General features: G+C 40.9%; 1 protein-coding gene and 1 pseudogene across 1 annotated transcript; both read left to right on the top strand.

Moving 5' to 3' along the window:
* The first annotated feature begins 4,891 nt into the window (after window positions 1-4,891).
* Window positions 4,892-5,308, top strand: LOC138891637 (uncharacterized). Its single transcript, XM_070175280.1, has one exon. It carries the CDS (start codon window positions 4,892-4,894, stop codon window positions 5,306-5,308), a length of 417 nt encoding a protein of 138 aa, XP_070031381.1.
* A 57-nt stretch (window positions 5,309-5,365) lies between these two features.
* LOC138891636 (uncharacterized) lies at window positions 5,366-10,102 on the top strand (annotated as a pseudogene).
* Window positions 10,103-13,874: the final 3,772 nt, after the last annotated feature.

Genomic DNA, 13,874 nt, shown 5'->3' with positions numbered 1-13,874 from the left:
ACATAGGGCAAGCTGACAAGGCCACATACTATCCAACTATACATGACTGTCTACAGACCTCTAATAGAGTGTAAAACTGTATAAAGGATGGGACTGGGCTCTGTCATACCCTTATATATATACAAAAGTATCGTACCAAAACCCAATAGCAGCTTCGGATCAAATGAAGCACACCAACTCTCGCTGAGCTAGGATCCTAAGGAGGGGGACCGTCATCCTATCTACCTGCACCTACGGGCATGAAGCACAGGCCCCCAGGCAATATGAGCGTCAGTACGAATACTGTACTGAGTATATAAGGCATAAAAATCAATATATAAAAGGCATGAAAGAAACATGGAGTAAAGAACTCAACCTGTAAGTCTGAATAGCTCTGTGAATCATGAAAATATTTATAATGTCATGCGCATGCGTATAAATATCATATCATGCATAGGTATATGCGTACATAACATCATCAAGCATGTGAGGGCATCCCATCATATCATCTCATCCTCTGTGGGCAAAATCATAAACGTATACCAGATGATCAAGTGGTGGTGCGTATATAATGCCATAACATTTTCTCATATCCCATATACATATAATATATGCGTATATAACGCTATCTGATCATGTGTCAATATACATGTATAAATGAATGCAATGCATAAGGAAGTAAGTCTATAAGATCTCTCGGAATATCATAAGACCCATGAACAGACGATATGATAGTAAGACATATGGGGAATCAAGAACATATACAACCCTAGTACTTCTAGGAGTAGAATCATTTGTGAAAGTTGCATGCTTGCTCGTTTCATTGTATCATATGGATCATACCAAAAGGAAAGAAGGTATAGCCTTAACATACCTGTATGATCTCTTCCTTATTACTCAACCAAGCTCAACAAAACTTCTTGCATCTACAACAAGCGAAATGATATTGCCGTTAACATATAATGTCGTACCATCGTATTTGGCTAGTCGTATGGCTTAAGGAAAATCGGGCAGCAACTCCCCTATTTTTAATACATCCCAAAGACCAATAAGGTTCATCAATAGCCCAACAACAACAACTATAACCAACAATAGCAAACACAACAATATAATCCAATATGAGTTTCTCCGATTATCTTAACAATCATATTGAACGGCAAGCTCGTTTTTACTCATAACAAGATATAAATTGAATCCAAATCTTATTCCATAAATTAGTTTATAACTTTCAGAACATTATACTTATATGTACTATATTATTTCTAGTTCAAAACATCCACAAAATGCCTTCCAAAACAGCCCCATACGTCTAGCACCTTAATTTTTATCGTCAATCACTTGTTTTTCATCCTTTCTTCTTCAATCAACTTAATTAACACCTAGAAAAGCTTAACAACAGCAGCCGTAATATTATCAAATTATTTCTTACAATTTCCAGCCACCACAAACTATCTATTTAGCCACAAAACAGTCCAACTAAAAAGACAACCACATCCCATGTTCTTTCAAGTGCTATCTTATGGTTTCTTGATGTGTGGCTATAATTCCATAGTTTCGTACATTATGTGTCTTGCATTTTACATGCTTTAATGATAAATTACACTTTATTTGTGCATAATGGAGTCTATTTTATGTGTAGGTGAATTGGAGATTAAAGTAGAGCAAAAGGATACTTAAACATTGAAAGTGTGCTCGAGAACAGTGAAAAGGAGAGACCAGGCTTTAGCCTGGCGAGGCCAGCCAAAGGCCAGGCTGAACCAGGCTTTAGCCTGGCGAGGCCAGCCTAAGGCCAGGCTGGACCAGGCTTTAGCCTGGCGAGGCCATCCAGATTTCAGGCGTTAGGCTGGCGACGCCAGGCCTAACGCCAGATCCAATCCGAGTTTTGAAGACTTAATTCGTTCCAGGTTTGACTAGGACCCGACCCACATGTTTAGGGTTTCTTCTACACATATAAATAGACCTAAAACACCACTTGAAGACTAGTTTTTGGAGGAGCCAAAACGTTTTTGGGCAGCTAGAGGCAAGAAGAGCTTGTGGAATCACTCCTTAGAGTTAGAAATATCATTTTTACACCTTTTCATCTTTACTCTCTATTTTAATTATGCAAAATATTTGGGATATTGTTACTATGAGTATGAGTAGCTAACTTTCTAATCTAGGATTTTGATGGAACCTATTGAAGGATAATTTTCTTGTTATGTTAATATAGATTTGCTGTAATATTTTCTCTATTTATTCAACTATATTATTCTTGTGGCTGATTGAAGGGCTCTCAATTAGCTGTGCCTATTTAGTATGTATTACTCGGGAGAGAGTGCATATTTAGGTAGTTGTTGAACAACATCACTCCTAACCGTATATGAGGGATCAATACGGAGGTTTAAAGGTGGGCTTAGGGATAACAAAACCTTGGTGCGATCTGAGTGAGCTGTGCTTAATGCTAGCTAGCGTAATTCAGGAGAATATGTCTAGTAAATTGTAGTAATTACTCGGGAGAGAGTTACGACAGTTAGAGTGCTCATGGTCGATAGAGAAGACTTAGGCAAATTTGTAGAAAACGTAGCGAAAAAGATTCCGACAATTGGGGAAATCATAACTCTAGACCTCCTTAGTCTTGTCTAGAATTCCGTCCATGTTGGTCGATAATTTTACTGCTTTATAATATTTTCTAGTTAATTAGTAGAAATAAAAATTAAATCTTTATTACTAAAAAATTATTTGAACTTGTGTTTCTTTGCAATATTGAACAGTTGTAGCTAAGCCTTAGTTCTCTGTGGGATTCGACTCTGAACTTGTAAACCAGATTATATTTGTAACGACCGCTTAGTCCTTTTTATAAGACATAGTTGGGTGTGATCAAATTTTGGCTCCGTTGCCGGGGAGTTAACGGTATTAATTACAGCTAAAAAAAGTGCTAGAATTCTTAGTGTAGTCAATTTTCCCCATTCTAAACCAAATACATTGAAATTTTAACGTTTGTGGTCTTGGGTGTTACAGGTACATGCCTAGGAATTCCTCAAGAACTGGTGAATTGCTTGAAGCGATATCAGATCCTGAGAAAGTTTTCAAGGCACTAAATCGTGCAAACAAGATAAGCAAACAACAACGAAACTCGAGAGAACAAATCGAACCAAACATGGCTGACGGAATAGAAAATCCAATAAACAACAGAAACAATGAGAATGAACCAAACATTCGGGGTGTGGTGCCTCTTGTACCAGAAACAACATTATATGATTGGGCACAACCCACCGCCGACAATCTGGCAACCGCAATTGCAGTCCCTTAGATACAAGTAGAATCACTCCAAATCACAAATAACATGCTACATTTGTTGCGGAACAAGAGACTGTTCTCTGGGTCACACATTGAAGATCCTCAACAGCACCTGAAGAATTTCATGTCAATATGTTTAACGCAAAGGCAACCCAACGTAACACCAGACGTAATAAAGCTTTTGTTGTTCCCATTCTCGCTGACAGGAGAAGCTCAGACTTGGCTTAATTCGCTCCCCATAAATTCCATCACTACTTGGGAGGAATTAGTCAAGCAATTTTTGAACAAATTCTACCCACCAAATAAAACTGCCCAACAGATTGATGATATATTGAGCTACAGGCAGAGACCAACAGAATCACTATAAGAAACATGGGAGAGATTCAAGGGCATGTTGGTTAAGTGTCCACATCATGGTATCCCAGATCAGATGTTGGGGCAGAGATTCTACATGGGATTGGCTGACAGCTTAAAGGCCAATGTTGGTGCTTCAGCGGGTGGAGCATTTCTGAGTAAAACATTCCCAGAATGCAAGATCCTACTTGATAAGATGGCACAAAACTCAGGTTGGATGACTAGAGCTTCCACGATCACTTCGGTAGTTCACTCAGTGGCGTTGGATCCAAACAACTCCATAGCTGAGAATGTGGCCATCCTAATGACACAAATGAGTATCCTCACCAAAAAGATTGATGAATCGGGCCAGAAGCAGCAAGTTCACATAGTTGACACAACTAATGGGGGCTTATGTACACCATGCATTAACCAACCATATGTTTGCTCGTGGAGTGCGAAAGGTGATAACCAACAATATCATGAAGCTATAAATTATGTAGCCAACTATGGGGGACAAAGGCAAGGTGGTTTGAATTGGGGTCAACATAATCAACAATATAGACCAGCGCAGCAACAGTACAATAACAACAACAATGTTGGAGCTATGCGACCAACTGGTTAAGTTGTGCCTTACCAAAGGCAACAAGGTTACATCCAGCAAAATCAGCAGCTGACTTATCAACAACCTCAACAACAACAGATTATGAGACCAGAGGATGGATTTACTAAACTTGAGGGAATACTGCAACAATTGATTGGATCCACGAAAAAAATGCAACAGAGGGTAGACTCGCATGAATCAACAATAAAGGGTATTGAGATTCAATTAGGACAGATTTCTATGGCCCTAAACAATCGTCCCCAAGGGGCATTACCTGCAGATACACAAGTCAATCCAAAAGAACAGGGCCCAAAACAGCTTATGGCAGTGAGTCTACGAAATGGTAGAGACCTAGATCTGGAGCAAGAGATGGCTCGCGAAAGCCGGCCTATTGAAACACTTGTGCCTATACCCATCGAGATAGATGACTCAACGGGGTTAACAGAGGTGATGGTACAATATGCGCCAGTCGAAACAAGCAAAGAAAAAGAAGTCGCAAAGGAAACTGAGTCAGAGCAAGAGAAGGCAGCAGAAACAGTGCCAGAGCAGCTTCAAAATCAAAGCACATTAAAGAAGCGGCTTCCAGCACCCTTCCCCCAAAAATTGGCCAAATATCAAAAAGATGAGAAATATAAGAAATTCTTGGAGATGTTGAAGAAAATTTAGGTAAGCATTCCATTGATTGATTCCTTAAAGGAAATGCCTGGTTATGCAAAAATTATGAAGGACTTGATGTCTTGGAAGTTCGACTTTCAAGACTTGGCCACGGTTACACTGACTCAGACATGTAGTGTTGTTGTGAAAAGACCCATAGCTGAGAAGTTATCTAATCCAGAGAGTTTCACAACCCCATGCACAATAGGCAACTATGCGTTTGCTAAGGCACTTTGTGATTTGGGGGCAAGCATAAACTTGATGCCCTTGACTATCTACAAAAGGTTAGGTATTGGAAGAGCTAGACCCACGTCTATGTTGTTACAGTTGGCCGACCGGACAGTGAAGAGGCCCTCTGGTATCATTGATGATGTATTAGTACAGGTGGGGAAGTTTGTTTTCCCAGCAGATTTTGTCATTTTAGACTGCCGGGTTGACGAGGAGATCCCCATAATTTTGTGAAGGCCATTCTTGGACACTGGGAGAGCCCTAATTGATTGTGAAACTGGAGAGCTAAAGATGAGATTGAACGATGAAAAAACGTTTAATGTGCAAAAATCTATGCGGCGACCTAGTGAGTTTGCTAACTGCTCTATGATAGAAGCTGTGGATGTGATCTTGGAGGAGGAAGATGAGACTCTGAATGCAAAAGACCCTCTAGCAGCATGTCTTATGAACTTAGAAGAAATGAATGGTGAAAACTTGACATAGTGGGTTTTGGCCCTTGAAGGGCGAGGGTACTGGAAAAGAGAGCTCGAATTCGAGCCCTTACACTTGGAAGAAAGAGAAATATTTCCAGCTAAGCCGTCAATTGAAGAGCCACCACAGTTGGAACTAAAACCATTACCTTTTCACCTCAGGTACGCTTTCTTAGGACCTAAATCCACTTTACCTGTTATTATCTCATCCAGTTTGTTAGATGTGCAAGAAGAACAACTTTTGTAGGTGTTAATGGAATGCAAGACTGCAATTGGCTGGACCATTGCAAATATTAAGGGGATCGGCCCGACATTTTGTATGCATAAGATTCTATTGGAAGATGGCACAAACCTTCCAGAGAACATCAAAGAAGGCTAAACCCCAACATGAAAGAAGTGGTGAAGAAAGAAGTGATCAAGTGATTAGATGCGGGAATCATCTTTCCAATCTCTAACAGTAATTGGGTTAGCCCAGTTCAGTGTATGCCAAAGAAGGGTGGAATGACTGTAGTGCCCAATGAGAATAATGAGTTGATCTCAACTCGTACAGTTACGGGTTGGCGAATTTGTATGGATTATAGAAAACTGAACACAGCCACCCGGAAAGACCATTTTCCTTTACCATTCATTGACCAAATGTTGGATAAACTGGAAGGGAGGTCTCACTTCTGTTTTTTGGATGGGTATTTGGGGTACAATCAGATTTCTATAGCCCCTGAGGATAGAGAGAAGACATCATTCACTTGCCCGTATGGTATCTTTGCCTTTCGGAGAATGCCATTTGGCCGATGCAATGCACCGGCTACCTTTCAGAGGTGTATGTTAGCCATTTTTACTGACATGGTTGAAGATATTATAGAAGTCTTTATGGATGATTTCTCTATGGTAGGGGATTCGTTTGAAGACTGTCTGCACAATTTAAGAAGAGTATTAAAAAGGTGTGTGGAGACAAATTTAGTGTTGAACTGAGAGAAGTGCCATTTTATGGTACAAGAAGGTATAGTGCTGGGGTATCGAGTGTCCAGTAAGGGTATTGAAGTTGACCATGCTAAGGTTGAGGTGATTGAGAAGTTGCCACCGCCCTCTTCAGTTAAGACAGTAAGAAGTTTCCTTGGGCACGCCGGGTTCTACAGGCGATTTATAAAGGATTTCTCAAAAATTGCTAACCCCTTATGTAAACTCCTTGAAAAGGATCATTCTTTTGTGTTTTCTGATGACTGCAGGTTAGCCTTTGAGGAGCTGAAAAGGAGACTGGTGACTGCACCAATCATCGTTGCACCCAACTGGGAGCAACCATTTGAGCTCATGTGTGATGCAAGTGACTATGCTATAGGAGCAGTTATGGGGCAGCGGAAGGACAAACTGGTGCACCCAATTTACTATGCAAGCAGAACGCTGAGCGGTGCACAACTCAATTATACCGTGACTGAGAAAGAGATGTTGGCTGTGGTGTTTGCATTTGACAAATTCAGGTCTTATTTGATTGGTTCAAAAGTGATTGTTCATACTGACCATGCAGCACTTAGGTACCTGATAGCAAAGAAGGAGTCAAAGCCACGCTTGATTTATTGGGTTCTTTTGCTATAAGAATTTGATTTGGAGATTTGCGATAGAAAAAGGGTAGAGAACCAAGTGGCAGACCACCTTTCAAGGTTGGAGGGAGCTGAAAAGAAAGTCGAGGTAGAAGATATAACTGAGACATTCCCAGATGAACAATTGCTAGCAGTGATATTGGAGGAAGCGCCATGGTATGCAGACATTGCAAACTATCTGGCAAGCGGTATTATCCCCTATGATCTTTCCTCTGTTCAAAAGAAAAAGTTCTTTCGTGACTGTCACATGTATTATTGGGATGAGCCTTACCTGTTCAGAATTTGTGTTGATAACATGATCTGGAGATGTATCCCCGAGATAGATCAATCTTCTGTTTTGCAGGCTTGTCATGCATCACCATATGGTGGCCACTTCGGAGGAGTAAGGACCGCCGCGAAAGTGCTGGAATCAGGCTTCTACTGGCCGACAATGTTCAAGGATGCACACTTATGGGTGAAAGGTTGTGACAAATGCCAACGAACTGGGAATATTTCCCGTCGACATGAGATGCCTATGAACCCAATTCAAGAGGTAGAAGTGTTTGACGTATGGGGAATCGATTTCATGGGGCCTTTCATCAGCTCATATAGCAACAAATACATACTCGTAGCTATGCACTACGTGTCGAAATGGGTGGAGGCTGCAGCGCTCCCGACGAATGATGCTAAGGGAGTAATTGGCTTTTTGAGAAAGAATATATTCACCCGATTTGGCACTCCAAGGGCGATAATCAGTGACGGAGGCACTCACTTATGTAATCGAGCCTTCGCAAAGCTGTTAGAAAAGTATGGTGTACGTCACAAAGTTGCCACCCCATATCATCCTCAAACGAGTGGGCAAGTAGAAGTGTCGAACAGAGAGATAAAGAGTGTTTTGACAAAGATTGTGAATGCTACAAGAACGGATTGGGCAAGAAAGTTAGATGATGCACTCTGGGCCTATCATACAGCTTTCAAAACTCCGATTGGTATGACGCCATATAAATTGGTATTTGGGAAGGCATGTCACCTACCAGTGGAGTTGGAGCATAGAGCTTTATGGGCACTGCGACAGTTGAATCTTGATATAGAAGCTGCGGGCACAAGTAGAGTCACAGAGCTGCACGAGCTTGATGAATTTCGTTACCACGCTTTTGAGAGCACAAGATTATACAAGGAGAGAATGAAAATAATGCATGATAAAAATATTCTTGAGCGGAGTTTTAAACCCGGAGATAAGGTATTGCTATACAACTCGAGGTTGAGGTTATTCCCGGGTAAGTTAAAGTCACGATGGTCGGGACCATTTAGTGTGGTGGAGATTCACCCCACCGGAGCCATAGAGATTGTTGCATCAAATGACTCTCGCACGTTTAGAGTCAATGGGCACAGGTTAAAACATTATTTGGGCATGGAAGATGTGAAGGTAGTATTGGTGACTCATTTGCTCGAGCCACCAAGGTTAAGTGAGCCTAAAGTGCAATTATCTGCGTCGTGCCACGACGTTAAATCAGGCGTTCATTGGGAGGCAACCCAATTCGTAGTTGGTTTTAGTGTAGTTAGAATTTTTCATTGTTTTGTTTTTGTTTTTAGGTACTAACAAGTATGCAGGCGAGTTGGGAAAGTCGAACAGCGTTTCAGCATCAACTGACGGATAACAGGCGCTGGGGCTGGCGACGCCTGGCTAATGCCAGGTACTGGGCCAGGCGACGCCAGGTAAGTTATTTCAGCCCAACTCACGATATTTTAGTCGAACCTCCTCACATTACACCTCCCTTAAACACTGAACACAATACACATAACCCTAACCTCACTTAAACCAAAACATATTAAGCTTTAGAAAAGAAATTCACAAACACACACATCTTCTCATCAATGTTGCTCTCAACCAAACACACTGCATGAATTGCCCTCATCCACAAACACTCAACAACACATTGCCATAGTGGTATCCCCCATACCCATTGAAGTCAAGTTTAGTCTTGCTATTCTTTCACACTAATCAGAAATTCTCAGGCAGCTTCTTCCACTCAAAAACTTCAAAGGTATGATTTCACTTCTTCCCTTTGCAATTTCGGCAGAGGTACATGTATAATATTACACACAAAAATTGGTGGTTGTTCTTCATTGTGGTATTGAGTTTGTGTGCCCCAACCCCATGAAACCCCATAGGAATGGTGCTGCGACTATGAAAACATATGGTAGTACGGAACCCCCAAGCCGATTTGGGAGGATGAGGCAATCCCTCATGTCCATAAGAAATACCATGGCACTATTGCACGTTAAATATTTGATATAATGCCTCAATGGCATTCCTTGTCCCCATTGGAGCCCGAGTTCCGGGATTAATAGTGTTATGAAGTCATACACCACGATAAAATCTTAAGTGTGGGGTGTCTCGCGGGTAACCCATATATTGTTCTTTGATTCTAATATTAAGGAAATACGAGGTGAAGTCTGAGTAACCTCGGAAAGCCGGGAAAAATTATGTGTGTAGTGTGTAATGCAGTTTGATCTGACTACTGCTTATTTGTGTAGGAACAACGATGCCTCCCAGAAAAGACACCGGAAAAGCCAAGGCTACTCCCACTGCGCCGGCTAAAGTAAAGGCGACCTCAGCACCTCCCCCAAAGAAGAGAAAAAATGGAGGGGGGAGGGGGAGAGCTACCTCCAATCTAAGTGGAATACAATCTGTGGCAGCTATGCGTCAACAACCACAAGGCCAAAGGGAGTTTGGCATCAACAGCATACCACCGCACACTAAGGATTGGTACATGCGTTGTAGGCCTAAACATGTACACCCGAAAGCAGCTATCAATGAACACAGCTTGAAAGCAAAGTATCAGGCAATTTGGAGGGGCATTCAGGATATGGGGTTGAGTTATGTATTCAAGAACACAGGGAACATTAATCTCAACTTAGTCCGAGAATTTTATGCAGGGTTTGATCTGCAGAGTACTGAACAGCTGGTGCCGATTCGTGGATGATTGATAGATTTCTCACCCACGGCCATGGGTAACTTTTTAGGTGCTTGGGATGTTCCTGTGGAGCCATTAGACCACTTCATTTGCCGGCCTACATACAGAGAGTTGAGACACATGCTTTGTGGTGCCGATTCTACGGCAGCATGGGTCCGGGATAAGATAACTAATCGCCACAAGAGGTTTCCCAAAAAGAAGATGAGGGCGGAGGCTCAAGTGTGGCTTAAACTGATAAATGCACGGCTCCTACCGTGCAATCATGACACACTCATTAGCCGTGAGAGGACTTGTGTACTCTACTTCCTCATGACGGGTCAAAGGGTAAATGTGGATCATCTGATTCGCTACCAGATGTCTGTAGTCAGAACGAGTAAAAAGATCGATCGAATGCCATTTGCCAATTTTCTCACTCAGTATTTAAGGCACGAGGAGGTTGAGGAGGAGCCAGAGTTTGACCACACCATTGATCAGCCCCTACGACAAACGGACATCACTAGCCTCTGACTGAAAGAAGAGACTGCCATGACTTCGTTGACAAGTACCGAGCGCAACGCTCGGGATGATAGTTTTATGGCCCATCTCTATGGGATGATGGATTTGCAGCTAAGGATAGGAGGTCGACAGGCCACATCTGAGGAGAGAACTGAATTGGAGCACCGGTACCCGCTCAATGCTCATGCCCAGCAGCTGGTTGGGTTAGGAGATGGATACAGACTACCCAATGATGATGATATCAACACACCAGAGCAGTCTGAAGCTGAGCCAGAGCAGTCAGATGGTGAGGGAGATGATGATGATGAGGAGGACGAACATGATGAGGAGGACAAACATGATGAGGATGAAGCGGTTGCTTGATCAGGGAGTCTCTTCACACCCTACTCATTTTTCTTGTTTTGTCATTTTGTGCATGTACTGAGGACATTGCATGATCTAAGTGTGGGGTGGGGACTTGTACATGGTTAATTTTAGTCATTTAGTTATTTAATGTTAATCGTGTTAGTATGTGTTGTTAGTAGTTTAGTAAGTGATTTGGCTTAAAAAAAAGATTTTTTTTTGTTGTGTGCAGGTAGTGTAGTAATTTCCCCTTGGTTTTTCTTTGGGCCGCGGTTCTTTTTCAGGGGCGTAGTTAGTTTTAACTTCTAGGAGTAGAAACCACAAAGCTATGCATTTAATTGTAGCAATATCTCTTAGCTTTGTTATGCCTTGAGAATAGTTAGCACTAAGGTTGTGACGCTTAGGCTCAATTTTTGAATCTCGCATAAGTACCTTAAATCGTAGATTCCTAATTTTGCTTAGCTGCTTTAACTGGAGTGTCGCGATGAAACCAATCCTGAGTTAGTTATGTGCCATGCGTGTGTGAGTTTTGTATGTATTCTGTGCATTGCATTTGATGTCTAGAACTTGTCCTGTGTGTGTGCAAAGCGAAATAGTAGTCTTGTTCAGTCTGAGAAGTGATATAGACATTTCTTTGTTAAGCCAGATATATATAGTTTACCCACCTAAAAGTTATGTAACGTAGTTAACCCCTTTGAGCCTATAATCCTGTTTCTTTGGCAACCACCACACTACAAGCCTTACCCAATTGTTTGAATTAACCGTCTATTTGAATCTTTTCACCTCGAATGAGCACTTGAATTGTTATGAACTTTGTAAAAGTTAAAGTGTGGGGTGATTGGTTTGGTTTTTGAGTGGAACCAATGAAATAAGGAGAAAGGTGAACTGTTTTGAAAAAGTAAGAGCTGCTTGAATCGAAAAATAAATAAAATAAAAATAATTAAAAAAATAAAAAAATTGAAGAGAATATTCGTTGAAAAGTGGCGACTCTTAATGTAATTATGCTTAAAGAAATATGGGGTAATATAAAATGAAGTGAAGGTGGAATGTTTGGTTTGGCACAAGTATGGGATGTGTGTTAAAGTATATGTATTAAAGTACTAAGGGAGGTGTAGTCACTCATATCCAAATGTATCATACCCGACCCGCAGCCTACATTACAACCAATGAAAGTCCTACTTGATCTTAGACTGAATGAACTCGATTCGTAGAGTATTACACTACGGGCAAGCCTATGGTGCATCATTTGTAGCATATAAATATTATTTTTGAGAGCGAGTGAATTTTGTCTATCTTGAGTTCCTATGTTCTTAAAAATTCATTGTGTGTGGAACTAAGCTCTTTGATTGGGTGAGGGCACATGACTCATAAAGGAAAGGTAATGTTGTTGATATCCATGTCAGAGTAAGTAAGTGAATTGTGAATAAGGCATGGTATTTGTGAGTCGAATCTTGAGGCGAAGATGTCACACTTGTGGGATTAAACTGTTTTAAAAATTCTTGGTATAATGAGTTAGGATAATTGCTTAAAAAGGCCGTATCTATAAGTGTAGTTTGATTGCTCGAGGACGAGCAATGTTTAAGTGTGGGGTATTGATGTGCGGCTATAATTTCATAGTTTCGTACATTATGTGTCTTGCATTTTACATGCTTTAATGATAAATTACACTTTATTTGTGCATAATGGAGTCTATTTTATGTGTAGGTAAATTGAAGATTAAAGTAGAGCAAAAGGATACTTAAACGTTGAAAGTGTGCTCGAGAACAGTGAAAAAGAGAGACCAGGCTTTAGCATGGCGAGGCCAGCCTAAGGCCAGGCTGGACCAGGCTTTAGCCTGGCAAGGCCAGCCAGATTCCAGGCGTTAGGTTGGCGACGCCAGGCCTAACGCCAGGTCTAATCCGAGTTTTGAAGACTTAATTCATTCCGGGTTTGACTAGGACCCGGCCCACACATTTAGGGTTTCTTCTACACATATAAATAGACCTAAAACACCACTTGGAGACCAGTTTTTGGAGGAGCCAAAACGTTTTTGGGCAGCTAGAGGCAAGAAGAGCTTGTGGAATCACTCCTTGGAGTTAGAAATATCATTTTTACATCTTTTCATCTTTACTCTCTATTTTAATTATGCAAAATATTTGGGATATTGTTACTATGAGTATGAGTAGCTAACTTTCTAATCTAGGGTTTTGATGGAACCTATTGAAGGATGATTTTCTTGTTATGTTAATATAGATTTGCTGTAGTATTTTCTCTATTTGTTCAACTATATTATTCTTGTGGTTGATTGAAGGGCTCTCAATTAGCTGTGCCTATTTAGTATATATTACTCGGGAGAGAGTGCATATTTAGGTAGTTGTTAAACAATATCACTCCTAAACGTATATGAGGGATCAATACGGAGGTTTAAAGGTGGATTTAGGGATAACAAAACCTTGGTGCGATCTGAGTGAGCTGTGCTTAATGCTAGCTAGCGTAATTCGGGAGAATATGTCTAGTAAATTGTGATAATTACTCGGGAGAGAGTTACGACAGTTAGAGTGCTCATGGTCGATAGAGAAGATATAGGCAAATTTGTAGAAAACGTAGCGGAAAAGATTCCGACAATTGGGGAAATCATAACTCTAGACCTCCTTAGTCTTGTCTAGAATTCCATCCATGTTGGTTGATAATTTTATTGCTTTATAATATTTGCTAGTTAATTAGTAGAAATAAAAATCAAATCTTTATAACTAGAAAATTATTTGAACTTGTGTTTCTTTGCAATATTGAACAGTTGTAGCTAAGCCTTAGTTCTCTGTGGGATTCGACTCCGGACTTGTAAACCGGATTATATTTGCAACGACCGCTTAGTCCTTTTTATAAGGCATAGTTGGGCGTGATCATTTCTCACTCAAACAACACAACCAACACAAGATTAACCTTAGGCACAATCAAGAAGATGTTA

Source organism: Nicotiana tomentosiformis, chromosome 1 (genome assembly GCF_000390325.3).
Source record: "Nicotiana tomentosiformis chromosome 1, ASM39032v3, whole genome shotgun sequence".
In the NCBI taxonomy this organism is placed as follows: Eukaryota; Viridiplantae; Streptophyta; class Magnoliopsida; order Solanales; family Solanaceae; genus Nicotiana; species Nicotiana tomentosiformis.
Note: the sequence above shows the minus strand (reverse complement) of the source record. Positions and strands in the feature narration are given on the sequence as shown.